The sequence below is a fragment of the Mus caroli genome, unplaced genomic scaffold, assembly GCF_978045245.1.
Source record: "Mus caroli unplaced genomic scaffold, Mus_caroli_1 scaffold_10, whole genome shotgun sequence".
NCBI lineage: Eukaryota > Metazoa > Chordata > Mammalia > Rodentia > Muridae > Mus > Mus caroli.
The window spans coordinates 59,805,222-59,827,359 of NW_028227265.1; the positions used below are offsets into that span (position 1 = coordinate 59,805,222).

A 22,138-nucleotide genomic window follows, 5' to 3' on the forward strand; every position below is an offset into this window, starting at 1 on the left:
GAGGTCCTTGGTCCTATGAAGGCTTGATAGATGCCCCAGTATAGGGGAATTGAGGGCTGGGAGGTGGGAGTGGGTGGGTGGAGTAACACCCTCATAGAAACAGGGGGAGGAAGAATGTAATAAGGTGTTTCCAGGAGGGAGGGAAACCGGGAAAGGGGATAACATATGAAATGTAAATAAAGAAAATATCCAATAAAAAAGAAAAGAAAAAAATGACTTTAGGCACATTGACTGAGGCGGACTACGAGCTTGAGGCTTTTGTACACAATAAAGGAAGAGTCTCAACAAAAATATTCTGAAGAAGCTATGGTACAGTGCCCCCCTGAACTGTCATCACCGAACACTAGTTTGGTTCTTTCAGCAGACTTGTCCCTAGGTATGTCAGAGTCACAAAACTGGCCTGACACTGTCAACTATTTTCACTGGCCAGGGTCCTGGAATCATTCTGTAGGGCACACCTAGAGGTACACAAGAGCCATGAACCTACGTTGACACCTGCTGGCCACCGCAACACTAAACAATGGGCTCTCGACTCACAGCCTAAGGAACTGCAAGAGGAGCTACTCCTGTCACTCAGATTACGTAAGCAGTTCTAACCAATCAGGAGCTACAGACAGGTTGTCCAATCAGAAGCTTCTAGGGGGCGGGAGGCGGGTTCTTTTCGGCCGCCATGTTAGCTAAAGATTCTTCACCGAAGCTGAGGAAAGCCGTTGTAGGAGCCAGTGCTTGGAGCTGTGTGGGGGAGCGCGGGTGAGCTCGGAGCCGCGCAATGGTGAGCGAGGGCCGCTGTCCCCTGATGGGAGGAGCGGCCGGCTGGGCTGCGGGAGCCGGGGTGGTGGGTCCTCCCTGGGGTTGGGGCAATGGGCGCGGGGACGGAGGGGCTGTGACCTGGGCCTCCGCCTGCGGTCCGTAGGTACTTCCGCCCTGATCCTCTTGGCGTCAGCGCTGAGCGGGAGGTCCCGCCCTGCGGGGGGCGGGGGATGGGCGGAAGCCAGTACGCGGATGACGTCACGATCCGGGCTGGCGGGGACGTCCTGCTTTTGGTGGTGCCCTGAAGGCTGCTTGCTAGACTAAGGCTGTCTAGGTTCTTTGTGCTGTCTTCGAGAAGTTCTGAACTTTGCATTCCACATGTAAGTGTGGCATCCTCTTTAGGTTAATTTTACGACATTTGTAAAGTCCAGTGAGTTTCTTTGCAAAGATGTTTAAAAACAGTTCTGGGAAAGATGACTTGTCTCATTGAATTTATTTTGTTCTTCTGTCAGACATCCTTTGATTATATTTTTGTTTTTATTTCTGCTTATGCATTTGTGGGCTTGTTAATTTTTCTTACCTCAAATAGTGCATTGTTTTGCGTACTGAGGTTCGCTGAGAACTGTTAGTCAGGAAGAATTGTAGTTGATTCTTCTGTATTGTGTTCACCATTCTGGTCCTTTTCTTCATTTCCACACAACCTTTATTTCTTGTTTATTTTAGCATTTTTATTGGAAGTATGTTGAACTACTAGTTTAAACTGAGAACATGAGCATACTATGCTAGAAATAAGATAGACACATTTGTATCTCCCCAAAGTATCAACTATTTTTGAATAACAATAAATTTAAAAGGTTTTGATAGCAGCAATTTGCCAAATGATTTCACTTACATTTGTAATTAGGACAAGGCTAATGTGGGTTTTATTCTAGTCTTTCTTTTTTTTTAAGATTTATTTATTTTATGTTTGTGAGTACACTGTTGCTCTCTTCAGACACAACAGAAGAGAGCATCTGATCCCATTACAGATGGTTGTGAGCCACCATGTAGTTGCTGGGAATTGAACATAGGACCTCTGGAGGAGCAGTCAGTGCTCTTAACCACTGAGCCATCTCTCCAGCCCTTCTTTTAGTTTTAATTGTTAATATTAATTCTCATGTCAAAGCACATAGCATATCTCTGCATATATTGTTTATAAAATGAATACGGGTAAAAGAAAAGGCTTAGAAGTAGGCTGAGAGAAATGTAGGTAGAGTTTGTACTGATAGGAAAAGGAACTCAAAACAATTGTGCCACAGGGAGGGAGCCTTTGATGAAGTCACAGAGAGGACTCAGGCTTGTCAGCCATGCTGCTTAGTTCTAGATAGAAGGCCCTGAGAGCAGGCAGCTGTGGGCTCAGGTCCAGGTCTGGATAGGGACTAGGTGGAAGGCCAGGCAGGTGAGTAGGTGAGTCATGGGGCCTATTGAAACCTCAGGGACAAAAGTCTCTACTTGTCCTTTCTTCATTTATATACCAGTTATCAGACGATAGGATGGTTTGGGGTCAGATATCCTAGTGCTAGTAGGTGTCTATCAATTTAAGAGGCCAGGAGAGGGAGTTATGCCCTTCCCTGGTTTCCCTGATAGCATTGTAATACATGCCCATCTAGTCTCAACTCATCCTGATAAACTTATAGAGTAGCCCTCTTTCTGTTCTCAGGAACAAGCCTGTGATATCTGGCTGAACAGATAGTATTGTTTGTGCATGTACCAAGGGGCTGGAGTCATTCTCTTTCCTCAAAATGGAGTCAAATGGAGTCACTCAGGGCAAGGCATTGCCTGGAAAACCACTGTTTTCTCACAGTATGGAGTAACTTGGGACAGGACACAGAAGACTGTGCCCTTCAACACTTCATGTCCAGGATCCTGCAGTACCACTTGCTTTATTAGGTTCATTGCTTTCATTGGTGATTTGAAGTGTGAGGCTGGAGAGCTGGCTTAGTGGTTAAGAGCACTGCTGCTCTTGTAGATTGATTTCCAGTGACCACATGGTGGCTTAGACCGTTCTGTAACTTCATTCCAAGGAGATATGAAGCCCTCTTCTGGCCTTTATGGGTACCAGGCATGCATGCGGTGGAAGCAAAACACCCATACATGTAAAATACATAATTTAAAAAAAAAAAGAAAGTTATAGTTAATGTCTGCAGACTTCCCCTCCCAACCCCTTATTTTGTTTTTTTAGACAAAATCTCACTGTGTGACCTGTCTGACCTGGAACTCTGGAACTTTGTAGACCAGTGTGGCCTGGAAATCACAGAAGTCTGCCTGTCTCTGCCTTTCGAGTCTGTGCACCACCACACCCAGTATGTCTGTAGTTCTTTGTTTTATTTGCGTATTTTCTTACTGTGTCATTTATCTCTACTGGTGTACAAGCAGCGTAGTGTTTTTCCTTTTACATCCTATTGCTTATTGCCAATGTACAGGAGTAGGATAGAATTATGTATCCTATATGTTTGCTATGGTATCACATTAGTTCCTTGAATTTTTGTTGAGTTTTGAGATTTTCTTTGGGCAAAAACCAGTTTTTTATTTCTTCTGAAGAAGCTTACTTCCCCTTTTGTTGACATACAGTTTTATTCTCCCTTAAATATAGCATGATAATGATTTAAAATTAATTTTATATTTCATTTCTGTGGGTGTATTGCCCACAGAAGTAAGTCTGTGTGCTGGTGCCTGGGGAGGACAGAGGAGGGTGTTAGATCCCCTGGAACTGGTGTTGCAGATGGCTGTGAGCCACTGGGGTGCTGGGAATTGAACCTGGGTCCTCTGGAAGAGCAGGCAGGCAGTGCTTTAACATCGGCTCCCTCTCTCCAGCCCGCTCATGTTGTTGTTATTTACTGTTGATGGTGGAGTCCATTGTTTCTAACTTTCTTGGGGAGGTGCATGTTGAGAATTGAAATCTGGTTCTTGTGTGCTCTGCCATTGAGCTTCATCCAGTTTGAATTTTGAAGTTTAGTTGGTTTTGCATACCTGTCTTAATTTCTACTTGGTTGCGGGATGTAAGTTTTGATTTGGTTTAGTTAATTTCTGTATTATGTTGAGATGGGTCCTTGTGTAGGTATGGATGGCCTCAAATTCCTGATTCTTTTGCTGCCTCCAAAGTTCTGGAGTAGCACGTATGACTCATGATACTGTTTTTCTTTTTCTTTTCTTTTTTTTTTTTTTATAACTTAAACAAATTTCCCCTTTAACAATTTCATACATGTATAAAGTGCATGCTGTGGTCCATCCTCTCTGACTCCAGCACACCCCGTTCTGCCTTATCCCTGCATTTTCCTTTCTGATCTCCTTGCTTAAATTCTGTGTTGGAACCACACTGAAGACAATGACTTCTTCCTCCAGGATCTGTCAGTGGTCACTAATTCAAGGAAGAGTAGTAGAGCACTGTAGGCCCCTCCCCGACCTATAATTGACTGTTGTTGGTGCTGTTCTGAGTACCATTGGATGTGACCAAACCACTATGAGGTCAGAAAGCTCTGGCACTGCTATACCTAGAAGTCAGGATTTTACAGCCCTTCTCCCTTGCCTCTCCTGCTCTTACACTTTCACCCCTTCCTGTGCTGTGATCCCTAAGAAGTAATAGTATAAACGTCCTATTCAGGCATGGAGAAATGACTCAGAAATTAAGAGCACTGGCTGTTCTTTCAAAAGACTAGAGTTCAATTCCTAGCACTTACATGGTGGCTCACAACCATTTGTAACTTTAGTTCCTCTTCTGGCCTTGTATTGCATGAACATGTTGCTTAGAAATATATAAAGGCATAACATCATACTATAAACTAAAAATAAGTAAAATATCAAAAGCAAAATTAAAAATAATTTAAAAAATGTCCTATTTGGGTTGAGCACTTAACTATCACTTATTCTCAGCGCTCTGAGCGCCCTGCATCCTGTGTTCACTGATATTTATTGAAAAAAGAGGCTCCTCTGACTAAGACTAGGAGTGGGATTTGTTTATGAGTATGAACATAGGTATTTAGAAAGTAACCTGGGTCCAGGACAGTACAGCTAAACTCTGTTAGCAGGTTAATCCTAGAGGCCATGAGTTTTTCACTAGGTTTACAGTGTCAGGTGTGGATTTCCTCTTGTGAAGCAGGCCTCAAATCCAATCATAGAATGGTTATTCATCTAACAGGTTTTTTTAAAACTACATATGATCCAGAGTCTTAGTCGTTATTCTATTGCTGTGAAGCGATAACATGACCATGGCAACTTTAAATTGGGATAAGCTTAAAGTTTCAGAGGTTTAGTTCATTATTATCATGGCGAGGAGCATGGTGGCATGCAGAAGACATGGTGCTGGAGAAGTAGCTAAGAGTTCTACAGTCAAATCTGTAGGAAGAGAGAGACACTGGGCCTGGCTTGGGTTGACCAAGCATTCAAGTACAGGAGCCTCTGGAGGCCATTCTTATTCAAGCCACTACACCCAATTATTACATTCCTAGGTATATACTCATGGGACTCTATATCCTACTACAGTAGGATATACAGTAGTATATCCTACAGAGAGACTTGTTGAACCATGTTCATCATTGCTTTATTCAAAATACCTAGAAAATGAGAACTGCCTAGATGTCTATCAGTGATGAATGGATAGCAAAAATGTGGTATACATCTATGTAATGCGTGTGTGTGTGTGTGTGTGTGTATGTATGTATATATATATATATATATATATATATATATATACACACACATGCGTATGCATACCTAATTTGTTTTTATGGTAGAATGGGGGCTTCATACTTTAAATTCAGAAGTATTTGCTTTTCTGAGACACATTGTACCAGATTGGTGTAAATTTGTTTTTGTATTTTTAACACTGGGTCTCTATTAAACTCACTCTGTATACCGGGATAGGCTTGATCTCAAGAGATTCTCTTGCCTGTTACCTGAGTGCTAGGGTTAAAGGCGGGCATCACTGCACGCAGCTTGGTGTAAATCCTTGACTGTTTGCACCTTCCATCCTCTTTTTGTTTTGTTTGTTTTGTTTTCATTTTTCAAGTTTTCCCTTTGACATTTTATTTCTTGATTTTTATGACTTTATTACTTGGTTTTCTTTTCATTGATACATTGTTTAATCTTTATAAATAAACCCCTGAGCTATATGACAAGAGTTCAGTGAGAACATGGCCAGTAGAATGATAAAGATAGAGCCTAGTTGCTGGCCTTCAGAGAAGCTCTTAGAAAGATACATATTCCCGACGATGCAGGTAAAGTATTGCTAGAAAAGCTAAGAATAATAAAAACAGAGCTGATCACTTCAAAACCTCAAAAACCATTTACCATTGTGGCTTCTGTAGGAAAGGCCTTCTGAGCCCGGGGGCTTTAGCTGAGTGTGTGCAAGGATTGTGCCAGCGGTGTGGTGGGGAGGAAGGCCAAGGTTAGATGGGAAACCCAATAGTTAGAGAAAGTGCAGTTGCTGATGATGACTCCTGAGACACATTTAGTCAGAGGTGAGCGGAACGAGTGAGGAGCTTGTGGGCGGAGACAGGCAGACCCGGAAGTTGTGAGGGTGTGTGCGTGTAGTTCTCAGTGGGCACACGTGTCCTGAACATGGCTGGTTGTTTGTGTGATGGCTGATCTTTACTGCAGACTTGAATGACTCTGGAACCAACTAAGAGGCCTGTCTCTTGCAGGTCTGCCAGGAACTTTCAGGGAGGGCTAACTGAGGTGAGAAGACCCTGTCACCATCGTAGAGAAGGTGGCACTTTGAGAAGTCCAAAGAAGGAGCAGCGTTCCTTCCCTGCTTGCCTGCCTTCTTGCTGGTGAGTGCATCTGTCTTGCCACCGCTGCCACCGCCTCCGCCTCTGCCTCCACCGCCGTCATCCTTCCCTGACACTGGAGTCAGCTTCTTGGGCCTTCCCGTGTGGACTGAAGACCACTGAAGAAGCTGTCCCGGTGTCTTCTGAGTCCTCAGTTCCAGGTTGAAGCTTCTGAGTCTTCCAGCCTTCGTGGATGGAGCCTCTTCATCATGGAGACAGCCATTGTTGGACTCTCCAGGCCTGATCAGGTAAGCTGTAAATTAGATAAGGTAATGTATTAAGTTCCTTTGTTATTTGTTCTTATATTTCTATCCTCCAGAGAACCCTGACTCAGGTAGCTACGAGTGTTCTCCAGTTTTTTTTTTGTTTGTTTGAGACAGGGTTTCTCCGTATAGCCCTGGCTTTCCTGGAACTCACTTTGTAGATCAGGTTGGCCTGGAACTCAGAAATCCGCCTGCCTCTGCCTCCCGAGTGTGTGCCACCACGCCCGGCATTCTCCAGTTTTCTTATGTGCATCTTAAACATTAGTTTAAAGTCATCATTCTCTTATTTAAGTTGTGTGTTTTTAAATTTTTAAAAACTTTTTTATTGATTCTTTGGGAATTTCACATTATATACCCCAATCTCACTCCTCTCCCCATCCCTCCATATCTATCCTCTGTCCTTGCAACCCACCCACCCCCTTAAAAAAAAACAAAAGAAAGGAAAACACAACAAAACAATATCATCATGGAAGCTGCAGCATGGATACACTTTTGTCCAAACAGCTTGCCTTGCAAATATTCATTGTAATGAGTCATTGGTCTGGTTTGAGGCCTCTGGCTACTGCTACACTGTAAATACAGGAACCTCACTGGGACTCCTCTCAGATATTTTGTTGTTGCCCTATTTTATGGAGATCCTGCAGCTTTGGTTCTGCAGGACTGGCCCCTTCACAGGCTCCAGCAGTTCATAGATGGGAGTGGGCTAACTCAAAGTCCTGAAGCTGGGCCTGGGTGGTAGCTGAGTTGGTCTGCTCAATAGCTCTCCTGCACTGGCACCATCAGGGCCAGCTCCCCTGCACTTCCCAGGTGAGGGGTAAGGCTAGCTTCTTGTTTTCAGGACTGGCCTATCCTCATGCCCTCCCCCCCTCCCCTATTCCCTACCAGAGTCAGTCCTACTTTGCCGTCCAAGAGAGGTGCAGAACCAGCTCTCCCATGCTGCCCAGGCAAAAGGTTGGGCTAGCTCTCCTGTGCCCATGGCTCTGTATGGCTGTGAGGAATGGGACCAGCTCTCCTGTGCTCACACTGTTGGGGTTGCCTCACCAACTCCCATTCCACTAGGGCCAGCTCTACAGTGCTGCCCAGGTGTGTGGGGCCCCATTTCCTGAGTGCTGGAGTCAGCGAGGTCAGAACCAGCTCTCCTAAACTCATGCCCTAGGGGCTTCCTATCCCCTACCCTACCACCAGGGTCCACTGTGTTGCTCAGGCATGGTGTGGGGGTGTTTGGAGGGGTGTCCACTTTCTTCAGTGCTACAGCTGGTGGTGGGGGCAGCTCTCCTGCTTTCCAGGTCAACTCTCCCATGCAGCACAGGTGAGGGGCAAGGGGCAGCTTTGCTCAGCCCTCAGACAGCTACCTGGCCCTAGGCAGCAATCAAGAAAGGGCGTCTGTGTGACCTTTGGTGGTAACATGGGCCGTGGAGCAGCAGATTCCTGCTGCTACAGCGCCGTGGACCCAGACATGGCCCTCTGCAACAGCAAGGGCTGGGACTTCACCATGGCCTCAGGTGGAAGTGCAGGCTATTATCTCTCATCAGGCTGTTCCTCACCACCCTCATGTTTCCAGTTCTGCTTCCTTCATAGTATATAAACTGTTCCTGCTTCTTTCTCTTCTGTCTTTCTACCACATACTTCTCATCTTAATTGTGTTCAAATGTACTCTGCTAGTAATGCCATCTTATTTGGAAAGTCAGGATGGCTAAATGTTTGTCCAGCCCAAAGAGTCCAAAGGAAATACATCCTCAGCCAAAGCTAAACACAGCACAGAGAAACCGTAATCCAACATAACGTCATCCAGAGATGAGTCAACTATGGGTTTCCATTCTGTAGGTACTGCTCTTCCTCTTGGACTAGGATGCAGCTCTGGGAGTTGCAGCAACTCACCCATGGTCCATTTACTCAAAGGAAGAAGCCATAGGCCCCCTGGCACTTGCATTTATTACTGGCTCTATTGATGGACAGTGTAACTCACCATTTCCCAAGGAGCAGGAGCAGTAACTACCTTTGAGTCTCCAGATCTACCTCTCTTCATAGTGCTCAAACCACTTGATCCTGTCTTCCATTTCTCTACCTCGTTGCTCACTTTCTGTACTATCTGACCCTTGCTGTGCTCTTAACTTCTGAGGCATCTCTCCAGCCCTGATCATTCTTTATTTTAGAGTTGACACATTCGTTACTGTCTTCTGTGTCTTCTGTTTTCTTCATAACTGAAGACCTGAAATAATCACCTAAAATAGCATGCTTCATACCAACAAGTAGCGTCACTAGAAATTTTGGAGAGCTCTGCCCCATTTGTACATGGGAAATTTGAATCCGCTCTTGGGGTTCTCAGTCTCATTACTAAGACTTTTTAAATTTTTTTTTTTTTTTTTTGAGACAGGGTTTCTCTGTGTAGCCCTGGCTGTCCTGGAACTCACTTTGTAGACCAGGCTGGCCTCGAACTCAGAAATCCGCTTGCCTCTGCCTCCCAGTGCTGGGATTAAAGGCGTGCGCCACCACCGCCTAGCCATTAATTTATTTTCTTACACTCCAGATTTTACTCCCCTCCTGTCCATCCTCCGACTGTTCCACATCCCATACCTCCTCCCCACCCCTCGTCTTCACGTGGATGTCCATATCCCCTACCCCACCTGACCTCTAAACTCCCTGGGACCTCCAGTCTCTTGAGGGTTAGGTGCATCATCTTTAAACACAGACCTGGAAGTCCTCTACTGTATGTGTGTTGAGGGCCTCATGTCAGCTGGTGTCACCACCTGGTTGGTGGTCCAGTGTTTGAGAGATCTTGGGGGGGTCCAGATTAATTGAGACTGCTGGTCCTCCTATAGGATCACCCTTCTCCTCAGCTTCTTCCAGCCTTTCCCTAATCAAACAACAGGGGTCAGCTGCTTCTGTCCATTGGTTGGGTGCAAATATCTGCTTCTGACTCTTCAGCTCCTTGTTGGGTCTTTTGGAGGGCAGTCATGAAACGACCCTTTTTGTGAGCACTCCATAGCTTCAGTAATAGTGTCAGGCCTTCGGGCCTCCCTTGAGCTGGATCCCACTTTGGGCCTGTCGCTGGACCTTCTTTTTCTCAGGCTCCTCTCCATTTCCATCCTTGTAATTCTTTCAGACAGGAATAATTATGGTTCAGAGATGTGACTGTGGGATGGCAACCCCATCCCTCACTTGATGTCCTGTCTTTCTGCTGGAGGTGGGCTCTATAAGTTTCCTCTCCCCAATGTAGGGCATTTCATTTAAGATCCCTCCCTTTGAGTCCTGAGAGTCTCTCACCTCCCAGGTCTGGTGCATTCTGGAGGGTCCCTCCAACCCCCTATTTCCTGAGGTTGCCTGATTCCATTCTTTCTACTGCCCTCAGGGCTTCAGTCCTTTTCCCTCACCCAATACCAGATCAGATTTCCTTTTCCTCCCCACTCTCCCCCTGTATCCACTTTCCCTCCTAGGTCCCTCCCTCCCTCCCCACTTGTGATTGCATTCCTAAGAATTTAAGAGCCTGGCGTGGTGGCGCACGCCTTTAATCCCAGCACTCGGGAGGCAGAGGCAGGCGGATTTCTGAGTTCAAGGCCAGCCTGGTCTACAAAGTGAGCTCCAGGACAGCCAGGGCTATACAGAGAAGCCCTGTCTCGTAAAAACCAAAAAAAAAAAAAAAAAAGAATTTAAGGTTGGTTAGAGAGATGGCTCAGCGGTTAAGAGCAGAGGACCTAGATTCAGTTCACAGAACTTACATGGTAGCTCACAACTGCTGTAACTCTAGTTCCAAGGTATTCAATGTGTCACCTATGTGTGTACTGCATGCACGTGGTGCACATACATACACTCAGACACACATGCACATGCAGGCATATAGGCACACAAAAATAATATTTTGGAAGGATTTAAGAGCTCTCTCAGAGCTTAAGGACAGTTTTATGAATTTAAAAGAAGTCCTCAGGACTGACAAGTTGTAAGTTCTGGCAGCTGTTGGGAAGGGGAGATGGATAAGAGAAGAAGAAGAAAACCAAAATACCAAAAACAAACAAAAAACCAAAACAGTTCCTTTTGAGTTAAATTGGCATAGTGGTCAGTCTCTTGGCAGATAAGCCCAGAGTTTAGAGCATAATTGAGCGCTGGTCAGCATTCTGAAGAGAAGGAAAAGTTACCCAGGAGAGTCTCATGTCAGGGAGCCCTTGCCCCTTTTGCAACTGTTAAGTATTGATTTAATTTCTTTCCTACATGTGTATGTGCATATTTATACTATTTAATCTCTCTTCTTGATAGTCTTCAAATAATTTGTCCATTTCATTTAAGCTATTCCATCTCCATTTGTTCCTTTATGATTGTTTTGGACTAGATTTATCATTTCAAAGGATTTTTTTTTAATATCTTTTTTTTTTTTTTGGTTTTTCGAGACAGGGTTTCTCTGTGTAATCGTGGCTGTCCTGGAACTCACTCTGTAGCCCAGGCTGGCCTCGAACTCAGAAATCCGCCTGCCTCTGCCTCCCGAGTGCTGGGATTAAAGGCGTGCGCCACCACGCCCGGCTTTAATATCTTTTATTAGGTATTTTCCTCATTTACTCAAAGGATTTTTTAATTTTATATAAGTTACTAAATTTGTGACCATGGAGCTGCTTATCTATTTTACAGTTGTAATCGTTTGACTGTGACAGTGCTCCTGTAGGTTCCCGTGTAGGAGCACTTGGTCTCCAGCTGCTGGCACTGCTTAGGCTGTGTCGTAACTGATATTTTTCTGAGATGATGATTAATTTTTCCCTCATTCCACTTGTCACATTTGTGTTTCTTTGCATTATTTTCTCATTTTTTAGTTGTTAAAAAAGTGAGCATTACTGGGTACAAGCCTTTAATTCTAGCACTTGGGATGCTGAAGCAAGTTGATGTCTGTGTGTTTGAGGCCAGCCTGGTCTTCCTAGCAAACTACAGGCCAGCAAGCAAGGCTACAAACTGAACTTTGTCTCAAAAAACCCCAAAGTGAATGAGCATTTGGGCCAGTGATGTGGCTCAGCAGGTCAGTGCAACTGCCACTACGTCTGGTAACCTGAGTTTTATCCCTGGGGCACACATAGTAGAAGGAGCAAACAGACTCCCACACTCATGGAGCCTTTGTGCCCATATGCACCAAGCACACACTAAATAGTTGTCTTAAAGAGTGCTTATCTATGATTATGGAGTACCTTAGGAAATCAGTTCTCTCTTCTCCAGGGTTTGAAGGTTGTTTGTTATAGAGTATAGTTTACCATATGTTTAAGAACATTTCTGAAGTACTTATTTCAGAGATTCTATTACTTATATTCACTGAACTCCATGTTTTTTTTTAAACCCTTTATTCAGAAATTTCTTTGAATGTTAGAAATATGGAGGAAGAGGCTTAAACTCTTGAGTATGAGTTTCCAAGGGCAGGCAGCCTCCTGAGCTGCAGTGTTAATGCTGCTGTGTGTATCACATGGTAGGGTGTTCCTGGGACAAGAAGTGGAGATCACTGGAGAAGGGGAATGAGGTGGGAAGCAGCGCATCTCTTCCCTGGATGCAGTCTCGAGAGGAGTGGGCTGTCCGGCCATCTCTGAATATCACTCAGTGCTCTTACTGCACTTGTGTGTCATGGAATGAGTGTGTGGAAACCACAGAATTGCGTAGCCATACTGTCAGCTGTGGACAGATGTGTCTTTCTCACCCGCTCTTTCATATCCTAATCTGGAATGTTTTAGGGTTTGGTGAGCTTTGAGGATCTGGTGGTGCACTTCACCCAGGATGAGTGGGATTTGCTGGCTCCTTCTCAGAAGACTCTCTATGGAGATGTGATGCTGGAGACCTTCAGGAACTTCACTGATACAGGTAAGACTAGCCATGCCTTTAATCCTAGCAGCCAAGAGGCAGAGGACAGAGCATCTAAATGAGTTTTAGGCCAGCCTCTCTACATAGTGAGTTCAGGACTACATAGAGAGACCCTGTCTCAAACAAAACAAAAGTATCTTATCTTCACTCCATAAATTAGAGAACAAGTATTTCTGGTTATTGGTGGTTGTTGGGATTTGGATGTGGAAAGGGAAGAATGTGGTGAAGAAATTAGGCATAGTTATAATATACATGCTAATATTCACCATACATTTTCTGTGACCATGCTTTAGGATGTGAATGGGAAGACCAGAAAATTGGAGACCATTCTGAAGAGCCTGAAATAAATCTAAGGTAATTTGCATGCACAAGTGCAAGCAAATATTTCTTTTTTTTTTTTTTTTTTTTTTTTTTTTGTTTTTCGAGACAGGGTTTCTCTGTATAGCTCTGGCTGTCCTGGAACTCACTTTGTAGACCAGGCTGGCCTCGAACTCAGAAATCCGCCTGCCTCTGCCTCCCGAGTGCTGGGATTAAAGGCGTGCGCCACCACGCCCGGCTGCAAATATTTCTTGAAGACATTTTAATGTGCTGTAAAAATTTTGTTTTTAAGATTGATTTGTTTGTTTTTGAGATAGTGTTTCTCTGTGTACCCTTGGCTGTCCTAGAACTTACTCTGTAGACTAGGCTGGTCTTGAACTCACAAAAATCCACCTGCCTCTGCCTCCCAAGTGCTGGGATTAAAGGCATGTGCTCTACCCCCTCCCCAAAAGCATGTGCCACCATTGCCTGGCAAGATTTATTTATTTTATTTTTATGTATATAGGTGTTTTGTTGTGTGTTGTTTGCTGTTGTGCTGTATGTCTTTGCATCACACACATACTGTGCCCTTGGAAGCCTGAAGAGCGTATCAAATTCTCTGGAATTGATTTGCTGCTGGTTACTACCCTCCATATTGGTGCTGTGAGCTAAATTAGGGTTCTCTGGAAGAGCAGCCAGTTCTGTAGTAACTGAGCCCTTTTTCAGCCCCTATGCCATGAAAATTAAGAACTAACAAAACAAACAAGCCCAAGTTTAAATTAATTTATCAATAGAAAAATTACACCCAAAATATATTTTGTTTAGTCTTTCACCTGGAACCAGTTCTGGGACCCTGCATTGACAAATGTTGCTATTTCCATCATAGGCTTATGGGAGCCATATTCCAAAATCATTAGTTCATTTATTTTCAGACTTTTCATGTGAAGGCACACATTTTGCTTGTTTTGGTTAGCAGGTTGTCCAAGATGGTATAATAAGCAAACAGTAGGAAAACAGTTGTCACTAATTTGCTTGTTATTTTTCATAGTAGTTATATTTGTAGATACTCGATGATACTGAAGAAGGTGGTGGAACAGCCTTATCCATACACCAATGTCAATATGAGCAGCAGTGTGGAGACATTTTCACGTGTCCTTCATTTTTTAATAGGAAAATCATCACTCACTCTGAATACACACAGTATGAATGTGAGGAATATGAAGAGAAGCCACCTGATTCTAATTTCCTCACAAGTGTTGAAGGCCTCGTGGAAACTCACACTGTGAATGGGCCTTCTGAGTGTGAGGTATGTTTAAAATCCTATGGACTATACCACCTAACTTACAATGGACATCACAACTATGAGTACAAAGAGTGTGTAGGAAGCCAACCTGTACGAAAAAGTTATGAATGTAACCAGTGTGGTAAAACTCTGAGTTCTTACAATTCTCTTCAAAGACATCAGAAAATTCATATTGAAGAAAGACCGTATAAATGTCAACAGTGTAGTAAGGCCTTCAGATGTTTCAACGCCCTTCAATCACATGAAAGAATTCATACTGGAGAAAAACCTTATGAATGTAAGCACTGTGGTACAGCTTTTAGCAGACTTACTCATTTGCGATTACATGAGAAAGTTCATACTGGAGAAAAACACTATGAATGTAAACAATGTAATATCGTTTTTAAATCTCAGAGTTCCTATCATAGACATAAGATAATGCATGGAGAGACATTCTATAATTGTAAAGAGTGTGGTAAGTCCTTTATTTATCCCTCTTTACTTCAAATGCATGAAAGAACTCACACAGGTGAAAAACCCTATGAATGTAAACTATGTGGTAAGACTTTTAGATATCATTCTTCCATACGATTACATGAAAGAACTCATACGGGAGAAAAACCCTATGAATGTAAACACTGTGGAAAAGCCTTTACACGTCAGAGTTATCTTCAGTTTCACGAGCGAAGCCACACTGGAGAAAAACCCTATGAATGTAAAGAATGTGGTAAAGCCTTTAGACATCACTCCTACCTTCGATTACATGAAAGAAGACATACTGGGGAGAAGCCGTACCAGTGCGGACAGTGTGGCAGATCCTTCAGCCGGCAGAGTTCCTTTAAGAGACATCAGTCTGTTCATGCTGTGGAAAACCCCTATAAATGTCAACAATATCTGATTCCTTTATCCCTGTTTCCTTCAAATGCATGAAAGGATTTACACCAGTACCAAACCTTATGTATGTGAACAATGTGATAAAACTCTTATCCCTATTCACAGAGGACACATGTAAGAACTCAAAATAGTTATGAACCTAACATAGTATAGCCTTCAGGGGGTCACGGACTGTAGAACCCCACCCCCCAGAAGTAGTTACCAAAGATGGTATCTTCTGCCCTTCAACTTCCATACAAATTGGTGGAGATCATGTAGCTGAGGGAGAAGTAATGAAGGAGAAAGGCCAGAAAAGGGCTGTGAGCCACAGTTATTTAACTCCAGAGCCCTATAACCAAGAAAGGCCAGCACATGGACTCTGATGGATCATCTTGAGGTTATAGAACCTCTTCTAGCCAACCTAGGAAACCATTCCCTACAATCACTAGAAGATAGGTCTCCCCTTTGAATGAACTCTTTCCATTTTAAATGAAAACCCATGGGGCTCAAAACAGTGTTCTTGAGACACATGCTTGAATCTACTTCTATTCTGTGGAATGTATTCTATGCTGTTACTCTCAAGTTCAATAAATCTACATATACTGTTAGTATTACCACTTATTACTTAGTACTCATTTCTTTGAAATAACCTTCATATCACGTCCTGCTTCCCTCCCACCACACTTTTGGGTAACAGAAAGGTGTTTGTAGTTAATTTGAGGCTTTTAATTATATTTCTCCTTTATTTGAGAATTTTATACATGTATACATTGTGTTATTGTGTTTTGATTAAATCCTATCCCACTCAATCCTCTTTAGTGCCTCCCATACTCTTTTTTTTTTTTTTTTAAAGTAAGGTCTTACAAAGTAACGCTGGGGCTCACTGTGTAGCACAGGTTGGCTTTGACCTCAGCAAAGATTTTCTTGCTTCCACTGACATTAAAGTATGTGCCACCAGAGGCATCAGTGTACTTTTTATCTTGGTCCCTGGAATCCAATTAATGCTGTATTTGCTTATTCCTGGGCCATAGTACTCAATCCAAAGTAACAAATATGTCCTTCCTACCCCTATGCCTTGTTACCAGTATTGGCATTTCTACTCTTACCAGAAAGAGTTAATTCCATGTATACTTAAAGGGATTGCAAAGACATTTCCTAAAGAGAATACCAAATAAGACAATGTTGATGCAGACTCGAGCCTTACCAAGACCTCAGAGGTGAGGTACACATTGTGATCCATGTGGTCCTGAAGAGGGTTTTTAAAAAAGATTTTATTTTATGTATATGAGTACACTGTAGCTATCTTCAGATACACCAGAAGAGGGCATCGGATCCCATTAAAGATGGTTGTGAGTCACCATGTGATTGCTGGGAATTGAACTTAGGACATCTGGAAGAGCAGTCAGTGCTCTTAACAGCTGAGCCATCTTTCCAGCCTCCCCAAAAGATGGGTTTGAATATGTATGGATATAAATATTAGTAGTATGTTGTAATGGTGGGAGAAATGTAAAACGGGATCCAACTGAATTGGCATGGGTACATTGAACAGAAATTCTGGGCAGAGTATTATAGATTATATATTCAGAAGGTACAGTTTAGTGGACTGGAGAGATGGCTCAGTGGTTAAAAGCACTCAGTGTTCTTTTGGAGAACCTGGGTTCAGTTTCTAGTAACCTGGTAGCAGCTTGCAACTGCCTCCAGTTATAAGGGCTCTAGTGACCTCCTCTGGCCTCCACAGGGACCTTCCTATTTGTGGTACATATACATATGTGTAGGCAAGCACACAGATTTAAAGTACAGTTTATTTGATTTTGGGGCTGAAGTCTGTGTTCAAGGATGACCTTCTGTGAATGAAGCAATAATGCCTGATATATCGAAAATTGATATTGATGAGGAAATTCTGATTCATGAGATTAGAGTGGTTTACCATGTAAAGCCTATTTGTTTTTAGGTTGAGTGTATGTGCCTTCTTCTAGAGGTGCAAGAAACAAATGTCAGGGGTGTTGGCATACATCAGGAGCTCAGATGGAGAAGCTCAGCTTGAAAACATAAATTCAGTGGCTTAAATGGGACACTAGAGAAGTGTAAACACTAAATAGCAAAAGGCAAAGTAGGTGTGCTTATCTGACAGACAAGATTGGCAAAGCATCGCTCATAATTGTCTCACTCATGTCAAACTGGGGTGCAGGCACATTATCAGAGTGTTCCTAGAAATGAAATAGGAAGCCCAGTAACTTTTTGTCTCACCTATGCAAGTATTAAAGTTCTAGAGCAAACAAACTATAGTATATACCTTGATTTGTAGTTGGAGCCAATCTTCTGAGTAGCCAATATGTCTATGATTCTTTCTCTTTCTACATTGTTTTTTTCTTCCCAAGCAGGCACTGATGGTCTCAGAGCAGGGGGTGTTCTTTATGATTGGTTGGTTGGAGAGAAGACTAGGTCCTGATTTATAGATGGTTCTGCACACTATACAAGCACCACTCAGAAGCAGACAGCTGCAACATTATGGTGTCTTTCTTGCACAACTCTGAAGGAATGTCCTGAAGGGAAGTCTTCACAGTGGACAGAAGTCCAGGGAGTGCACATGGTTGTACATTGTGCTTAGAAAAGTAGCCAGGAGCTCTCTGCCCGGCCCAGGAGGGCTTTGCCTGAGCATCTGTGGGAGACATCTTGGTTCCAGGACTCCGCCAAAAGTAGTCTGCACAGGTGAGAGTGGACTACAGAAGCAAACAGCTTCTGGGACAGGCGGGAGCCACAGAGCTTCTGAGGCAGCCCCCTTTTCAGGCTCCAGACATCTGGGCACCTTCCCGGCCAGAGGATAGGTGTCTGCCTTTATTTAGTCTGCACTAAATAAAGATAGAATATTAAAAGCAGTAAGGGAAAAAGGTCAAGTAACATATAAAGTAACATATAAAGGCAAGCCTATCAGAATTACACCAGATTTTTCACCAGAGACTATGAAAGCCAGAAGAGCCTCGACAGATGTTATATCGACACTAAGAGAACAAGAATGCCAGCCCAGGCTACTATACCCAGCCAAACTTTCAATTACCTTAGATGGAGAAACGAAAGTATTCCATGACAACCAAATTCACACATTATCTTTCCACGAATCCCGCCATTCAAAGGATAATAACAGAAAAAAACCAATACAAGGACGGAAACCATGTCCTAGAAAAGGCAAGAAGGAAATCCCTCAACAAACCTAAAAGAAGACAGCCACAAGAAGAGAATGCCAACTTTAACAACAAAAATAATAGGAAGCAATGATTACTTTTCCTTAATGCCTCTTAATATAAATGGACTCAACTCTCCAATAAAAAGACATAGACTAACAGACTGGCTACACAAACAGGACCCAACATTTTGCTGCTTACAGGAAACTCATCTCAGGGAAAAAGATAGACACTACCTCAGAATGAAAGGCTGGAAAACAATTTTCCAAGCAAATGGTCTGAGGAAACAAGCTGGAGTAGCCATTCTAATATCTAATAAAATCAACTTCCAACCCAAAATCATCAAAAAAGACAAGGAAGGGCACTTCATACTCATCAAAGGTAAAATCTTCCAAGAGGAACTCTCAATACTGAATATCTATGCTCCAAATACAAGGGCAGCCACATTCATTAAAGAAACTTTAGTAAAGCTCAAAGCACAAATTGCACCTCACACAATAATAGTGGGAGATTCAACACACCACTTTCACCAATGGACAGATCAAGGAAACAGAAACTAAACAGGGACACAGTGAAACTAACAGAAGTTATGAAACAAATGGATCTAACATATCTACAGAACATTTTATCCTAAAACAAAAGGATATACCTTCTCAGCACCTCACGGTACCTTCTCCAAAATTGAGCATATAATTGGTCACAAAACAGGCCTCAACAGATAAAAAATATTGAAATTGTCCCATGCATCCTATCAGATCACCATGGACTAAGGCTGATCTTCAATAACAACATAAATAATAGAAAGCCAACATTCACGTGAAAAATGAACAACACTCTTCTCAATGATACCTTGGTCAAGGAAGGAATAAAGAAAGAAATTAAGAACTTTTTGGAGTTTAATGAAAATGAAGCCACAACATACCCAAACTTATGGGACACAAAGCGTTTCTAAGAGGAAAACTCATAGCTCTGAGTGCCTCCAAAAAGAAACTAGAGAGAGCACACACTAGCAGCTTGACAACATACCTAAAAGCTCTAGATCAAAAGGAAGCAAATTCACCCAGGAGGAGTAGAGGGCAGGAAATAATCAAACTCAGGGGCAAAATCAACCAAGTGGAAACAAGAACTATTCAAAAATCAACCAAACGAGGAGCTGGTTCTCTGAGAAAACAAGATAGATAAATGTTGCACAACACGAACGGTTCAACTGAAAATGGCAGTTCAGGCTGAAAAGAGAGGAAACTAGACGGGGCGGAAGAAAAGAATGGAGCCAGGACAACAAGTTCTGATCTAGGCTCAATTTTACTAATTCCAGACACTCAGTTTATAAAGGAAGGGGGAGGGAACCCAATTTCCCGCCAAGTAACTCAGGGTCCAGTAGCAGGACGAACACGTGTGTGCCTCCAGGCAGCAAAGGCAGGTTCCAGCAGTGGGCGTGGCAGGACGAATGAGCCGGTAGCTCCACCCTTGAGCAGGCAGGTTCCAGGCTGGGGGAAGGGAGGCCACAGATAAACCCTTAGCCAGACTCACTAGAGGGCACAGGGAAAGCATCCTAATTAACAAAACCAGAAATGAAAAGGGAGACATTGTGAGGAGCAGGTGTGGTGGCAGTCCCAAAGGCGCCAGGGACTGCAGCTAAGTCTTTTTTTTTTTTTTTTTTTGGTTTTTTGAGACAGGGTTTCTCTGTGTAGCTCTGGCTGTCCTGGCACTCACTTTGTAGACCAGGCTGGCCTCGAACTCAGAAATCCGCCTGCCTCTGCCTCCCGAGTGCTGGGATTAAAGGCGTGCGCCACCACGCCCGGCTGCAGCTAAGTCTTATGACTTGCACCTGACTTCCTTATACACCTAAATACAAGCCACAAACATCATGAGAGCTGCGCAGATGTGCCAGGATACTGGTGAGTCCATTTTGATGGAGATATGCCCCTGCTGCCCTGATTAGCTGAAGTTGCGTGCCTGGTGAGGGGGCGTGGCCTGCTGTGAGTGGATGGGAACTGAGAGTATATAAGAGTGAGAGGCCCAGGGTTCGTGGGGAGATATAAACAAGAAGAAAGATGAAGACTGAATAAACTGCTGTTAGAAGGACTGGTGGTCGTGTCGTTCTTGCTGGTCGACATAACAGATCCTGAAGAAATCCAAAACACCATCAGATCCTTCTACAAAAGGCTATACTCAACAAAACTGGAGAACCTGGACGAAATGGACAAATTTCTAGACAGATACCAGGTACCAAAGTTAAATCAAGAACAGGTTAATGATCTAAACAGTCCTATATCCCCTAAAGAAATAGAAGCAGTCATTAATAGTCTCCCAACCAAAACAAGCCCAGGACCAGATGGGTTTAGTGCAGAGTTCTACCAGACCTTCAAAGAAGATCTAATTCCAGTTCTTCACAAACTATTCCACAAAATAGAAACAGAAGGTACTCTACCCAACTCATTCTATGAAGCCACAGTTACTCTGATACCTAAACCACAGAAAGATGCAACAAAGATAGAGAACTTCAGACCAATTTTCCTTATGAATATCGGTGCAAAAATCCTCAATAAAGTTCTCGCTAGCCGAATCCAAGAACACATCAAAACAATCATCCATCCTGACCAAGTAGGTTTCATCCCAGGGATGCAGGGATGGTTCAATATACAGAAATACATCAACGTAATCCAGTATATAAACAAACTCAAAGACAAAAACCACAAGATCATCTCCTTAGATGAGGAAAAAGCATTTGACAAGATCCAACACTCATTCATGATAAAGTCTTGGAAAGATCAAGAATTCAAGGCCCATACCTAAACATGATAAAAGCAATCTACAGCAAACCAGTAGCCAACATCAAAGTAAATGGTGAGAAGCTGGAAGAAATTCCACTAAAATCAGGGACTAGACAAGGCTGCCCACTTTCTCCCTACCTATTCAACATTGTACTTGAAGTCCTAGCCAGAGCAATTCGACCTCAAAAGGAGATCAAGGGGATACAAATTGGAAAGGAAGAAGTCAAAATATCACTTTTTGCAGATAATATGATAGTATATATAAGTGACTAAAAATTCCCCCAGAGAACTCCTAAGCCTGATAAAAAGCTTCAATGAAGCAGCTGGATATAAAATTAACTCAAACAAGTCAATGGCCTTTCTGTACACAAAGGATAAACAGGCTGAGAAAGAAATTAGGGAAACAACACCCTTCTCAATAGTCACAAATGATATAAAATACCTTGGCGTGACTCTTAACTAAGGAAGTGAAAGATCTGTATGATAAGAACTTCAATTCTCTAAAGAAAGAAATTAAAGAAGACCTCAGAAGATGGAAAGATCTCCCATGCTCATGGATTGGCAGGATCAACATTGTAAAAATGGCTATCTTGCCAAAAGCAATCTACAGATTCAATGCAATCCCCATCAAAATTCCAACTCAATTCTTCAACGAATTAGAAAGAGCAATCTGCAAATTGATCTGGAATACCAAAAACTTAGGCTAGCAAAAACTCTTCTCAAGGATAAAAGAACCTCTGGTGGAATCACCATGCTGACCTAAAGCTTTACTACAGAGCAGTTGTGATAAAAACTGTATGGTACTGGTATAGTGACAGACAAGTAGACCAATGGAATAGAATTGAAGACCCAGAAATGAACCCACACACCTATGTCACTATCTTTGACAAGGGAGCAAAAACCATCCAGTGGAAAAAAACCCAGCATTTTCAACAAATGGTACTGGTACAACTGGCAGTTATCGTGTAGAAGAATGCGAATTGATCCATTCGTATCTCCTTGTACTAAGGTCAAATCTAAGTGGATCAAGGAACTCCACATAAAACCAGAGACACTGAAACTTATAGAGGAGAAAGTGGGGAAAAGCCTCCAAGACATG

General features: G+C 43.0%; 1 protein-coding gene across 5 annotated transcripts; it reads left to right on the forward strand.

Moving 5' to 3' along the window:
* Positions 1 to 668: 668 nt before the first annotated feature.
* LOC110300664 (uncharacterized) lies at positions 669 to 19,062 on the forward strand. Of its 5 annotated transcripts, none has more exons than XM_085843915.1 (6): positions 669 to 772; positions 2,972 to 3,092; positions 6,429 to 6,802; positions 12,508 to 12,634; positions 12,928 to 12,988; positions 14,102 to 19,062. In XM_085843915.1, the coding sequence occupies exons 3-6, from the start codon at positions 6,764 to 6,766 to the stop codon at positions 15,141 to 15,143; spliced, it is 1,269 nt and encodes a 422-aa protein (XP_085700041.1). In that variant the 5' UTR covers positions 669 to 772; positions 2,972 to 3,092; positions 6,429 to 6,763; the 3' UTR covers positions 15,144 to 19,062. The 5 variants fall into 5 exon arrangements, with proteins under 5 accessions (XP_085700041.1, XP_021026579.1, XP_085700042.1 ...); XM_085843916.1 differs by lacking the exon at positions 669 to 772 and adding an exon at positions 1,031 to 1,152; XM_085843917.1 differs by lacking the exon at positions 669 to 772 and adding an exon at positions 1,031 to 1,130.
* Positions 19,063 to 22,138: the final 3,076 nt, after the last annotated feature.

Bases quoted from the DNA above. Each gene is read 5' to 3' on its own strand.
- LOC110300664 (XM_085843915.1), top strand. From the start codon at position 6,764: ATGGAGACAGCCATTGTTGGACTCTCCAGGCCTGATCAG. The intron at 6,803-12,507 runs GTAAGCTGTAAA...GGAATGTTTTAG, and splicing joins GACTCTCCAGGCCTGATCAG to GGTTTGGTGAGCTTTGAGGA. The intron at 12,989-14,101 runs GTAATTTGCATG...ATTTTTTAATAG, and splicing joins GAGCCTGAAATAAATCTAAG to GAAAATCATCACTCACTCTG.